The sequence below is a fragment of the Mobula hypostoma genome, chromosome 1, assembly GCF_963921235.1.
Source record: "Mobula hypostoma chromosome 1, sMobHyp1.1, whole genome shotgun sequence".
Classification (NCBI taxonomy): Eukaryota; Metazoa; Chordata; class Chondrichthyes; order Myliobatiformes; family Myliobatidae; genus Mobula; species Mobula hypostoma.
Genome location: NC_086097.1, coordinates 212,130,620 through 212,145,541, shown reverse-complemented (window position 1 = coordinate 212,145,541; position 14,922 = coordinate 212,130,620). Strand labels below are relative to the sequence as shown.

At 40.8% G+C, this 14,922-nt stretch overlaps 1 protein-coding gene across 3 annotated transcripts in view; it reads left to right on the top strand.

The window, feature by feature from the left end:
• The window catches only part of nsmaf (neutral sphingomyelinase (N-SMase) activation associated factor), a 163,123-nt gene that overhangs the window by 97,664 nt on the left and 50,537 nt on the right, over window positions 1-14,922 (top strand). For 2 of the 3 annotated variants that reach the window (XM_063063988.1, XM_063064005.1), the window contains 2 exons: window positions 10,118-10,182; window positions 12,925-13,048. In XM_063063988.1, the coding sequence (XP_062920058.1) occupies window positions 10,118-10,182; window positions 12,925-13,048 (189 nt within the window). Of the gene's footprint in view, window positions 1-10,117; window positions 10,183-12,924; window positions 13,052-14,922 lie in introns of those variants that run through there. The other variant, XM_063063997.1, reaches the window with a different exon arrangement.

The window sequence follows — 14,922 nt, the reverse complement described above, 5'->3', positions numbered from 1 at the left end:
GGGGATACAGCAGAACTGCTAACAGCTTGTAATTTTTTTTTGTATGATGCACCTGAGCTAAGTGAGATAAAAGAACATTTCTTTAAGTCTGTCTGTAGTTCTTCACTTACTGTGCTCAGTTCTGGTCACCTCACTACAGGAAGGATGTGGAAACTATAGAAAGGGTACAGAGGATGTTTCCTCGATTAGGAGCATGCCTTATGAGAATAGGTTGAGTGAACTCGGCCTTTTCTCCTTGGAGCAACGGAGGATGAGAGGTGACCTGATGGAGGTGTACATGATGATGAGAGGTATTGATCGTGTGTATAGTCAGAGGCTTTTTCCCAGGGCTGAAATGGCTAACACGAGAGGGCATAGTTTTAAGGTGCTCAGATGTAGGTACACAGGAGAAGTCAGGGGTAAGTTTTTTTACGCAGAGAGTGGTGAGGGAGTAGAATGGGCGGCCAAAGGCGGATACGATAGGGTTTTTTAAGAGACTCCTGGATAGGTACATGGAGCTTAGAAAAATAGAGGGCTGTGGGTAACCCTAGGTAATTTCTAAGGTAAGGACATGTTCTGCACAGCTTTGTGGGCCAAAGGGCCTGTATTGTGCTGTAGGTTTCTCTGTTTCTAAAACTGCCAGTATCTCACAGAATAGTATGAACATGATCATCTTTTGTATCTTGTTTTAGAAAATATATGAAATACTTGAAATCATCCAGTTTGTTCTGCATCCTTGTATTTGTTTTCATTTGAAGGTGCTGAGTATTATCACTTTGGCCACACTAAGAGATTGAAGAGTGTTTTCCATACATTCATAAATTACATCTATTGTCAGCAATTGACATGTTTTTTCAAAAACATTCTCTTTGAAGATCCTCATTAGCAAACAAGTGATGCACTTGTCATTATAAAGATTACATTGCCTTACATCTACCACTGTACTTACACTGCTGCTTAGTACTATACCTTTGCATGTCATAAAACTAAATATTACGTTTGCCATTTTGAACAAAACGGTTCATTTTTCCATGGCATTGCAGAACCTCTCCTGAGATCCTGCCACATCTTAGTGTGAATGGTAGTAGAAAATTAAGCAAATGACAAGGGGAGACTCCAAGAGTATCCTATCTTCAGCGATAGTGGGACCCAGCACATGAGTGTTTGAAGAGTGAAGTATTTGTATTCTCGTTCACTCAGAAATGTTGACCAGATGGTGCATCTCAGTTTCTTTTTAAGATGCGCATCACCACAGAAACCATTAGTCAATTTGATTGACTGCACAGATATCAAGAAGCAGCTGCAAACATTGGATATAGCAGAGGTCATGGGACCAAATAATTATCCCACCTACAGTACAGAGGACCCATTTAAAAATTTGTACCCTAGAACTAGTTGCACCTCTTGCCAACCTGGCTCAGTGCAGGGTCAATTCTGGTATTCAACCAACAATGTAGAAAGTTGCTTAGCTAGCTCCTAATCACAGAAATGGGACAAGTGCTACGGGCCTAATTACCATCTAGTCGTCAACAAAATGATGGAAGCTGACATCAATGCTGCTGTCAAGCTGTGCTTACACAGTAATAATCTACAAACAGAAGTTCTGTTTGGATTTTGCCTGAACCACTAGACTCCTTTCCATTCCAGAATCCATTACAAGCTTGGTCTAAAGATGGAGCTGCACCCAAGAAGTGAGATGAGAAAGATTGGCAATTGATTGTGTGTGGCAACAAGAAGCGACTTGGATCTGCTCCATTTTGCTAACTGGGGCAACAGGTCCACAGCAGGTGCCTCTCATTGGCTCTTCACTCAACCCTGGAACATCTGGACAGCAAAGATGCATATATGAGGATGTTCTTTCTTGACTGCAGCTTGGCATTCAATGCCATCATCCATTCAAAACTAATCATTAAGCTTCAACACATCCTTATGCAATTGGATCCTCAATTTCCTCACTTGCAGACTCCAATCAGTTTGGATTGACAACAGCATCTCCCTTACAATCCCCATCAGCACAGGCTGTGTGCTTAACTTAGACCCCTGCTCTACTTGGCTGTGCTGTTAAGCACAGCTCCAATGCCTATATTCAAGTTTGCTTGCCAAACCAAAGGTGGAGATGAATAAGCATATAGAAAGGAGATTGAAAATCTGGCTGAGTGGTGCCACAACAACAACCTCTTACTCAATGTGAGCAAGACCAAAGAGCTGATTGCTAACTTCAGGAGGAAGAAACCAGAGGTCCGTCAGCCAGTCCTCATCAGAGGTGGGAGAGGGTCAGTAACTTTAAATTCATCAGTGTTATCATTTTGAAGCACCTGTCCTGGGCCCCACACGTAAGTGCAATTGCAAAGAAAGCATTGTAGAGCCCCTACTTCCATAGGAGTTTACAAAGACATCTAAAACTTTGACAAACTTCTATAGATGTGTGGTAGAGAGTATATTAACTGGCTGTCATGGCCTGATACGGAAGATATGGAAAGTCCTACAAAAAGTAGTGGATAATGGCTCAGTCCATCACGGATAAAGCCCTCCCCACCATTGAGCACATCTACACGGAGCATCGTCACAGGAAAGCAGCATCCATCATCAGAGACCCCCATCACCCACGCCATGCTCTCTTCTTGTTGCTACCATCAAGAAGGAGATACAGGAGCCGAAGGGCTCACACCAACTGGTTCATGAACAGTTATTTTCCCTCAACCATCAGGTTCTTGAACCAAAGGGGATAGCTTTAGTCAATTTCACTTGCCCTGTCATTGAAATGTTCCTACAACCTCCATGGACTCACTTTCAAGGATTCTTCATTTCATGTTCTCGATATTTATTGCTTATTTACTTATTACTGTTTCTTTTTTTGTATTTACACAGTTTGTTTTCTTTTGCACACTGGTTGAATGCCCAAGTTGTTGTAGTCTTTCACTGATTCTATTATGGTTATTATTCTATTATAGGTTTATTGAGTATGTCCGTAAGAAAATGAACCTCAGGGTTGTATATGGTGGCATATATGCACTTTGATAATAAATTTGCTTTGAACTTTGATGGGTGCTTGGTAAAACTGAAGTCAGTGGGCATCAAAGAGAAAAACACTCAGTGGTTGTGTCATACGTTGTACAAATGGAACTGGTTGTTTGTTGGAGATCAGTCATCCCAACTCCAGAACATTGCTGTAGGAGTTCCTCTGGGCAGTGTTCTAGGTCCAACCTAGCAATCGCATCATCAATCTTCCTTACATCTGAAGTTTGGAAGTAAGGATTTAGGTTGATTGAGCAGTGTTCAGTTCCAATTGAAGCAGTTTGTGCCTGTATGCAGCAAGACGTTCAGACGTGATTTCAGGTGGTTAGTAACACTTGCACTACAAAAGTGCCGGCTAATGACCATCTCCAACTGGAGAGAATCCAACTTGATATCCAGTTGCATAACCATTGCTGGGCCCCCACCATCAACATTCTGAGAGCACCATTGAACAGGTTAGTTATTTGGACTAGCTACATTAAAATCCAGGGTTTCCAGGAAGATCAAAGGCTGAATATTTCATGGTTTGTGATTCACCGCCTGTCATCTCAAAGCCTTTCCACTAATTGCAGGATACAAGTCTGGAACTTAATGCAGTGTTTTCTGCGAGACTGGATGAGTACAGTTCCAACAACTCTCCATTCAACACATTTCAGAACAAAGCAGTGCACTCGTTTGGCTTCCCATTCATCACCCTTCATTAACTCCATTACCGGTACACAGTAGGTGCAGTGTACAAATGCACTGCAGACACCTAAGGTATAACAATAGCACTTATCAAACTTGCAACCTGTCCCAGCAAGAAAGGCAAGGAGAGTGGGCTTATAGGATGCTGCTGGTTACTCTCCTGACATGGGAATATTTAACTGTTTGCTGCTGCATTTAAATCCTGAAACTCACTGTCTCTCAGTACTCTAATAGTACCTTCACAGAAGGATTTCATTTTAAAATGATGCTTCACTCCAACCTTCTCAAGGGATGAATAAGAGAAGTATACTGCAAGCTCTGTTTCAAGGACATGGCCATTTGACATTATCAAGTTGTGCTTTATTGTGAAATACAGCAGGCATAAGGATTTAACTATAGGTCATCTTGCCATTAATGAAAATGTCATCTTATGGCATAAATACGGCACCATCCTGTTTTTGAATAGGACATGTTATCCTAGTATGAAGCCAAGTTCTCTTAAAGCAGACTGAGACACAACGGGAAGTAGTGTTCCACAGAATACAAACGTACATTCTTAACCTGCTGCATGACTAGTATGATGTCATTTTGAGCCTGTTCTCCGCTCCCTCTGCACTAATTCTAACCTCATCATCAAACCCACAGATAAGGGGGGGTGTAGTAGTCTGGCTTATTGACCTCTACCTTGCTGAGGCCCAGCAACAACCCTCAGATACCCCCCCCTTACCTACCTCTCGAACAGAACCCCACTAAGGAGCACCAGGCTAAAAGGATGCCCCTCTATTCTGAGTCAGTGACCTTTGGTCTTAGACACTCCACCGTAGGAAACATCCTCCCCACATCCACTCTATCAAGGCCTTTCACCATTCGATAGGTTTCAATGATGTCACCCCTTACTCTTCTGAATTCCAGTGAATACAGTCCCAGAACCATCAAAAGCTCTTCTTTTGCCAAGCCGTTCAAACCTGGAATCATTTTCATGAACCTTCTTTGAACCCCTTCAGTTTCAGTGCACCAGTTTAAGACAACTACTGTGGTCCAAAGATCACTATATGTGGTCATTTTTACTCTCAGTCATTAGGCTCAATAATGAGTCAACCTATAGCTGGGGAATGGATGACCCTTCTCCTGTTAGACTGTCACTAACTTCTGTTTAGCTCTGTTTACCACACCCTGCTATCACGGACACCTTGTTTTATCTGGACAGTGTGAATGTGCAGCCATTACTGTATAAAATTATGATAATTCTTACACTCGCATCTTATCAGTGTGAACTTGGAAATCTCAAACATCCCACGTCTCCCGGAAGTTCTGGGAGTCTCCCGCATATTAATAGTGGCTCCCTGATGCCCGCAAATTATATACAATATCACAGAAATCAATCTTTTTGAGAGTGAGTGAGAGAGTGCGAGAGCAATCAAGCGGGAGCGCGCGAGCAAGAGAGAAAGCAAAAGAGAAAGCACGAGAGTGACCACGAGAGAGAGAGAGAGCGAGAACAAGTAAGTGAGAGAGAGAGAGAAAGAAAGCAAGCGAGAGTGACCACGAGAGAGAGTGCGAGAGCAAGTAAGTGAGAGAGAGAGAGAAAGAAAGCAAGCAAGAGTGACCACGAGAGAGAGAGAGAGAGAGAGAGAGCGAGAGCAAGTGAGAGAGAGAGAGAAAGAAAGCAAGCGCGAGTGACCATGAGAGAGAGAGAGTGCGAGAGTGAGTGAGAGCGCGCCATGAGAGAGTGTTCCAGAAAAAGAAAATATAAAACTTGCGTCACCCCAGACTACACTAAAGTGTACCCCTGCCTAATAGGGGTCAAAAATAATGACAGTGTTGCTCACTGCACTGTTTGCAACAGTGACTTTTCTATTGCCCATGGTAGGTTAAAATGTAAAAGGCATGTTGAGGTGAGTTTAACAGGTGTCATTCGTTCATTAGCATAGCTAACATTATTTAAACTAGCTGGCTAGCTCCTAAGGAGCTACTCTATTGCAAACAACCCACCTATCCTGGAAGTCTCCTGCAAATTGATGGTGCTACCTCCCTGAAATGAGTTTTTGCAGGGTAGGATGTCTGAAATCTTGTAAATCTTATTTTTAAGGTAACTTATGTTCTATTTTCCCTTCTAATATCTGTATATCTGTGCACTTGTAATGCTACGGTGACACTGATTTCCTTGGGATCAATGAAATATCTACCTATCTATCCTTTCTAAGATAAGGGACCCAAAACTGCTCGCAATACTCCAAGTGAGGCCTCACCAGTGCTTTATAAAGTCTCAACATTATATCCTTCCTTTATATTCTAGCTCCCTTGAAATGAATGCTAGCATTGTATTTGCCTTCCTCACCACAGACTCAACCTGCAAATTAACCTCTTGGGAAATCTGCACAAGGACTCCCAAGTCCCTTTGTGCCTCATTTTTTCTTTTGTATTTTCTATCCATTTAGAAAATAGTCAACCCTCTCATTTTTTTCTACCAAAATGCATAACCATACACTTCCTGACACTGTATGCCATCTGCCACAGATATGGAGAAAAATCAGCTGAAAGAACTGGAAAATTGTTTTTCCAGCATTGACAACAGCCAATGTTTCAGGTTGTGATGAGACAATTCAGGCTGATTTAGGGAATGTATGGCTGTGAAGGCTCATGTTATCATGGTTACTTTACGTAAATGTATTAAATGAATGTGCCAGGGTCTGGGATATTTCTGATCGCGTCCAAGATATCCTGAAGTGGGAGGGTGAGGAGCCAGAGGTCGTGGTACATATAGGTACCAATGACATAGGTTGGAAAAGGGAAGAGGTCCTGAAAGGAGAATATAGGGAGTTAGGAAGGATGTTCAGAAAAAGCACCACAAAGGTAGTAATCTTGGGATTACTGCCTGTGCCACGCGACAGTGAGAGTAGGAATGCGATGAGGTGGAAGATAAATGCGTGGCTGAGGGATTGGAGCAGGGGGCAGGGATTCAAGTTTTTGGATCATTGGGACCTCTTTTGGCGCAGTTATGACCTGTTCAAAAAGGATGGGTTATACTTGAATCCTAGGGGGACCAATATCCTGGCGGGGAGATTTGCGAGGGCTAATGAGGTGACTTTAAACTAGAAAGGTTGGGGGGTGGAAATCAAATTAAATAGAATAGGAGAGAGGACGCTAGCTTATAACAGGGCGATGGGAACAAGTGCAGAGAGACAGAGGGGTGTAAAATTAGAGTAGAAAAAAAAGTAGTAAGGTGAAAGGTAAATGTGGCATGCCGGCAAATCCAGGGCAAAAATCAAAAAGGGCCACTTTTCAACATAATTGTATAAGGGCTAAGAGAGTTGTAAAAGTGCGCCTGAAGGCTTTGTGTGTCAATGCAAGGAGCATTCGTAACAAGTGGATGAATTAAAAGTGCAGATTGTTATTAATGAATATGATATAGTTGGGATCACAGAGACATGGCTCCAGGGTGACCAGGGATGGGAGCTCAACATTCAGGGATATTCAATATTCAGGAGGGATAGACATGAAAGAAAAGGAGGTGGGGTAGCATTGCTGGTTAGAGAGGAGATTAACGCAATAGAAGGGAAGGACATTAGCCGGGAGGATGTGGAATCGATATGGGTAGAGCTGCATAACACTGAGGGGCAGAAAACACTGGGGGAATTGTGTACAGGCCACCTGACAGTAGTAGTGAGGTTGGGGATGGTATTAAACAGGAAATTAGAAATGTGTGCAATAAAGGAACAGCAGTTATAATGGGTGACTTCAATCTACATATAGATTGGGTGAACCAACTTGGTAAGGGTGCTGAGGAAGAGGATTTCTTGGAATGTATGCGGGATGGTTTTTTGAACCAACATGTCGAGGAACCAACTAGAGAGCAGGCTATTCTAGACTGGGTATTGAACAATGAGGAAGGGTTAATTAGCGATCTTGTCGTGAGAGGTCCCTTGCGTAACAGTGGCCATAATATGGTGGAATTCTTCATTAAGATGGAGAGTGACATAGTTAATTCAGAAACAAAGGTTCTGATCTTAAAGAAGGGTAACTCTGAAGGTATGAGACGTGAATTAGCTAAGATAGACTGGCAAATGACACTTAAAGGGTTGACGGTGGATATGCAATGGCAAGCATTTAAAGATCGCATGGATGAACTACAACAATTGTTCATCCCAGTTTGGCAAAAGAATAAATCAAGGAAGGTAGTGCACCCATTGCTGACAAGGGAAATTAGGGATAGTATCAATTCCAAAGAAGAAGCATACAAATTAGCCAGAGAAAGTGTCTCACCTGAGGACTGGGAGAAATTCAGAGTCCAGCAGAGGAGGACAAAGGGCTTAATTAGGAAGGGGAAAAAAGATTATGAGAGAAAACTGCAGGGAACATAAAAACTGACTGTAAAAGCTTTTATAGATATGTGAAAAGAATAAGATTGGTTAAGACAAATGTAGGTCACCTACAGACAGAAACAGGTAAATTGATTATGGGGAGCAAGGACATGGCAGACCAATTGAATAACTACTTTGGTTCTGTCTTCACTAAGGAGGACATAAATAATTTTCCGGAAATAGTAGGGGACAGAGGGTCCAGTGAGATGGAGGAACTGAGGGAAATGCATGTTAGTAGGGAAGTGGTGTTGGGTAAATTGAAGGGATTAAAGGCAGATAAATCCCCAGGGCCAGATGGTCTGCATCCCAGAGTGCTTAAGGAAGTAGCCCAAGAAATAGTGGATGCATTAGTGATAATTTTTCAGAACTCTTTAGATTTTGGACTGGTTCCTGAGGATTGGAGGGTGGCTAATGTAACTCCACTTTTTAAAAAAGGAGGGAGAGAGAAACCGTGGAATTATAGACTGCTTAGCCTGACATCGGTGGTGGGGAAAATGCTAGAGTCATTTATCAAAGATGTGATAACAGCACATTTGGAAAGCGGTGAAATCATCGGACAAAGTCAGTATGGATTTGTGAAAGGAAAATCAAGTCTGACGAATCTCATAGAATTTTTTGAGGATGTAACTAGTAGAGTGGATAGGGGAGAACCAGTGGATGTGGTATATTTGGATTTTCAAAAGGCTTTTGACAAGGTCCCACACAGGAGATTAGTGTGCAAACTTAAAGCACTTGGTATTGGGGGTAAGGTATTGATGTGGATAGAGAATTGGTTGGTAGACAGGAAGCAAAGCGTGGGAATAAACGGGACCTTTTCAGAATGGCAGGCAGTGACTAGTGGGGTACCGCAAGGCTCAGTGCTGAGACCCCAGTTGTTTACAATATATATTAATGACTTAGATGAGGGAATTAAATGCAGCATCTCCAAGTTTGCGGATGACATGAAGCTGGGCGGCAGTGTTAGCTGTGACGAGGATGCAGGGTGACTTGGACAGGTTAGGTGAGTGGGCAAATTCATGGCAGATGCAATTTAATGTGGATAAATGTGAGGTTATCCACTTTGGTGGCAAAAACAGGAAAACAGATTATTATCTGAATGGTGGCCGATTAGGAAAAGGGGAGGTGCAACGAGACCTGGGTGTCATTATACACCAGTCATTGAAAGAGGGCATGCAGGTACAGCAGGCGGTGAAAAAGGCGAATGGTATGTCGGCATTCATAGCAAGAGGATTCGAGTACAGGAGCAGGGAGGTACTACTGCAGTTGTACAAGACCTTGGTGAGACCACACCTGGAGTATTGTGTGCAGCATTGGTCCCCTAATCTGAGGAAAGACATCCTTGCCATAGAGGAAGTACAAAGAAGGTTCACCAGATTGATTCCTGGGATGGCAGGACTTTCATATGATGAAAGACTGGATCGACTAGGCTTATACTCGTTGGAATTTAGAAGATTGAGGGGGGATCTGATTGAAACATATAAAATCCTAAAGGAATTGGACAGGCTAGATGCAGGAAGATTGTTCCCGATGTTGGGGAAGTCCAGAATGAGGGGTCACAGTTTGAGGATAAAGGGGAAACCTTTTAGGACCGAGATGAGGAAAAACTTCTTCACACAGAGAGTAGTGAATCTGTGGAATTCTCTGCCACAGGAAACAGTTGAGGCCAGTTCATTGGTTATATTTAAGAGGGAGTTAGATATGGCCCTTGTGGCTAAAAGGATCAGGGGATATGGGGGCGGGAAGGCTGGTACAGGGTTCTGAGTTGGATGATCAGCCATGATCATACTGAATGGTGGTGCAGGCTTGAAGGGCCGAATGGCCTACTCCTGCACCTATTTTCTATGTTTCTATGAATATGTAAAACTAACAGCAATTTCCTTAAGGTTTTTCTGATCTTGTGCTGATGTTGGTGGGTTTCTGTCTGGTGCAGCAGATAATGATGGTAACCCAAGGGGTATAGAAGAAATCTTGATTTATGCTCTCTGTGCAAGGTTTCCACCAGTACAGTTGTGTCCACATATGTTAGTTGTGTTGTTCTGTGACTAGTCTGCTAAACTGACCCGTCTATCTCTTATTAGGCCCTGTCAAGTTGTTTACTGCTGGGAGATGCAACTGTGGTATGTTCATCTTGGGATAACAATGTGTAAGTATTGACTAACCAAATATTTGCTGTTGCAGAACAATATGCATTTTATTCTGGATTGAATAAGATAAGATTACAGTTCTGAAGAGGGACAATGGTATACTATTCAGGACCGAATCAATTCACCTCAGGTGAATGAGGTGGCATATTAATAAGTGTTTAAATTTCCAAATATGTGAAGAACATAGGAATGTATGAAAAAGAAACAATGGTGGGTAGGTCTCTTATACCTGCCCCAGCATTTAATAAGATGACTAATCTTGTGGCTCAGTAGCACTGTACTAACCCCTTTATTCAATGATTTCTCTTAACATGTGGCGCGTGGCCAAGTGGTTAAGGCGTTGGGCTAGTGATCTGAAGGTCGCTAGTTCGAGCCTCAGCTGAGGCAGCATGTTGTGTCCTTGAGCAAGCCACACATTGCTCTGCGAAGACACCGGTGCCAAGCTGTATTGGCCCTAGTGCCCTTCCCTTGTACAGCATCGGTGGCGTGGAGAGGGGAGACTTGCAGCATGGGCAACTGCCAGTCTTCCATACAACCTCGCCCAGGCCTACATCCTGGAAACCTTCCAAGGCGCAAATCCATGGTCTCACCAGACTAACAAATGCCTATTCTCTTAACATCTAAAGAAAAAGGTTTGAGGAATAAAATTTCAGTTACTGTGCGTGACACTAAGAAAGAAACAGTGTAAAAGGCATAGAGTTTGAAGATTTTCTTAAAATGTGTAGAAATATTAATTTATACCTTTTTAGATTAATACAGATTGAAGCAGTGCTGGATCTATTCACAGGGTATTTAAAGCAAGTGTTTCAGTTGGAGAACTCAATAGAGATCATAATATGAGATTTAATGTTGATATTAAAAGTGACAAAAAAATTAATAGTGAAAATACAAGTGGTGAGAACCATTTTCAGTGATCTGAGAAAAAAAATTGTCAGGAGTAATTTACCTGGAGACAGAGATTGGCTTGCATAACCCTGCATCCATTGTCAGGGTGTTGTCATGTAGATACAGTTCAGATATACAGGATATCAATCATTTTCCCATTATGAGGAAAGAATGGTTTCAAGACTAGGGCGTTGTGAAATAATGATTAAAGTAAAATTTTAAAACTGAGCAAATAAAATGTTGGCGATAAAATATAACGCTGCAAGGGGAAATTTTAAAATTGCTAAGAGCAAAGAAAGAATGAAAAGATTAATGGGTATATTAAAAAATAACACAAATCCTTTATAAATGTGTGAAAAGAATTAAAGCATTAAAAGAATGTAGAAGAATTGATTTTGGAGAAATTAATGGGGTTAAAAGAATGATAAATTGCCTGGTCTTGATGACCTGTTTACTTGGGTTTTGAACGCAGTGATACTGGAGATGTGGGATGTACTTGCTGTCATGTTCCAAAATTTCAGAGATTGTAGAACAGTTCCCATGTTTGTGAAGTAGCAAATTTAAACCCAGGTGAGAAAAGGAGAGTGAAAATGGAGAGCAGTAAACCTGTTAGCCTAACATCAGTAGTAAGGAAATCAATTTTTAAGGAGATAGTTACAGCACGTGGAAAATAATTATTATTAAGCCAAATCAACGTGGATTTATGAAAGAGAATCACCTTCAACAGTTTGAAGTTTCAACAAATATAAACTAGAATAGGCAAACCATTGATGTGGTGTACTTCAACTTTCAACAGGACCTTGAAGGGTTATTAAAGAAAATTAATACACAGGTCACAGAAAACTAACATGTAGGTTTCTGCAAGCAAATAGGAATGTGAGCTGTTTATCTATTATTATAGAGGGACTTCATGGGATCATATCTGGTGCACTGCAAACTGTTTTGGTCTCCTTACCTATAGAAGTATTTATCGAAGGAGTGCAGAAAAGATTCATTAGACTGGTTCTTTGGATGGCTTATCTCATATGTGATCAAGTAAGCAAGATATCTTCTCCAGAGTCAGAAAGATTGGGGTGACCTCTATGAAATGTACAAAATTCCACTGGAGCCTTGCACTCAAATCCTGTTACAGTACAGGCCTGCAGCACATCAATTTCTGTTCTGATACAGTTACTGCAATATTTACATACCTGCTCATGATAAGTTTCTGATTAGATGTAAACAAAATTGACTTAAGAGTTCAGCACAGACTAGAAGGGCCGAGATGGCCTGTTTCCTTGCTGTAATTGTTATATGGTTATATGGTTAAAGTTAAATAATGGAGAGTGATGGTAAAAGATGAGGTTTTATTCTAACTGAAGAATTATATGCAGTTAATCTTTTTGCAGGGTTTGAAGTTAGCACCATAAGCTATCCTTGCAATGGATAAATGATGCTGTGTGAATGAAATATGATATTAAAATCTGGAACTAGAATTATTTTAAATTATTGAAGGGGTTTTAATTAAGGAGAAACTGTTTCCTCAGACAACTGAGTTAGTAGCTAAGTGTGAAAAGTTTAAAATAATTGGCAAAATAGCTAGTAGGGAAATGAGAATATATGTTTCAATGAAAACATGATAAGGGTGCAAATTTTGTAGGCACTTAGTAAAAGGCATGTAGTTTATCTTTTGAAAAGGCTGGATTAATTTAGAGATATTAACATTTCACAACATAAACCTGATTCTGGGGGAAAGTCTGTGGTGTGAAATTAAATTGACCTCTTGTACCTTAAAATTCTGCAATTAACCTGCATTTAGTAAGACCATCTAAAAAGCAGTGATAATAATCTGATACCTTCTCTGTTTCTCTCGTTAGATATTTTTATTCAGTAGCTTATGGACGACGACAAGATACTTTAATGGGTCATGATGATGCTGTTAGCAAAGTCTGCTGGTTCAATGATAACTTGTACACTTCTTCTTGGGATTCCACAGTCAAGGTTAGTGCTGCTGTTAGTAAGAGCAGTGTTTCATGCAACATTACCAAAGGGTAATGGCTTCTGGGCATTGATGAATTTGCTGCAGGGTCCTCAGTCGCCCTTATTTTGTAGCAACTGTCTAAATGTGACTTACCCTTTAAGTTTCTAATGATCCACTGATTCATGATCCACCACCCTCCACACCTATTCCTTGAAATAGATAGAATAATAATTTCATTGGCTTTGAATGTCAAGGATATGTGAATAAACCCTTTCATATTGCAGTTCACATTCTAACATTACAAATTGGAGTCTTCTTGGAGCTGCTGTCTGCTCTTAAAGTTGTTAATTCTTCACTACCATCCAAGGCTCTAGTTTTCGTATAGATCATTTGAGTTGTTTTGCACCCTTAGCAAGACTGATGATCAATTTCATCATCTATGGTTTTAGATTTTTTTTCATATACTTAACACATACAGTACTGTGCAAAAGTAAAGTGAAGATGCTTTCAAAATAATGAAACAGAAGTTTCTAAGTATCAAAAAAATTACTATAAAGATCAATAAGCTCTGCAAGAAATATCAAATCAATATTTGGTGTGACCACCCTTTACTGTTAAGACTGCATCAATTCTCTTGGGTATGCTGTCGTGCTGTTTTATAAGAAAATCAACCAATAGGTTGTTCCAAGCATCTTGGAGAACTTGCCACAATTCTTCTGCAGACTTTGGCTGCCTTGCATGCTTCTTTTTCTCCAGGTAAACCCAAACGTCCTCAATCAGGGATCAGATGCCTAGCTAATAGTATTGCATGATGGATGAGAATCTGGTTAGACTTCTGAGCACTGAGAATTCCACTAATTCTGACCAGATCTCCAACTGCATTTGTAGAGAGGTGTACTTGGGTTCCGAAGTTTCTGTGAGTTCAGAGCTGAAAGCAGTGCTGAACTACTTCCGATTTAAAAGTGACGTCAGTCAGATGTATCTTTCATCTGCTGCACAGTTTCCATGGCCAACCACTGCACTGCATTTCTGGTCCTCAACTTTGCCCATTTCTTTCGTGCTTCTTCAGAAGAGACTGGACAGCACATCTTGAAACTCCAGTCTGCCGCAAAGTTTCTGCCTGGGAGACACCTTGCTGATGCAGGATGACCACCTTGAGTCTTGTTGCTATGCTCACTCTTGCCATAGTGTAAAAATTGATAATTTGAAGCTAAAACTGTCATATGTGCCACACCCTCATCTTTTAGTTTGGTTGTCCTTTGCCAAGTTTGATTTCTTCAGTTTCTGTTTCAGTTAATCAGTTTAGTTCATTCAACTCATTATGTCATTGACCATTAGCATCTGTTTCTTTTTGTTTAGTCATGCACTGGGCTATCTACCTACACTTTATTTGAAAAGTGGTCTTTTACTTAATATGTTACTTTCTTTAATGAAATACAGAAATTTCTCTACTTTTAATGTTTTGGAAAACGAATGTTTGGAAATCTACAATTGGCTCTTTTCTACTGGCAAAAGAGTAAGCACTTAAAACAAAACTTATATAAAAAATCTCGGGTACCTAAGACTTTTGTACAGTATTGTATGACCCCTAACGTGGACAATATTGATTGCTACCATGTATTAATGGCTTTCATAATGAACTTGGACTTGCATTTCCCTGTTATAGGTAGAACCTATAAAGGTGGTAGAACTTCTGCCTTTCCAAAAACAAAAACTGTGCTCATAGTGTCATAGTTTCCCAACCTGCTGATTCTCTTTCTTGAGTATGGATTTGGAGGCTGGTACATAAATAAATAGTCATCTACTTTGAGCCTGTTCATTTGTTAAACAAGATCATAACTGATCTGATTATTATTTCAACTCCGGATTTAGGCAATTGTAAACCTTCATCACC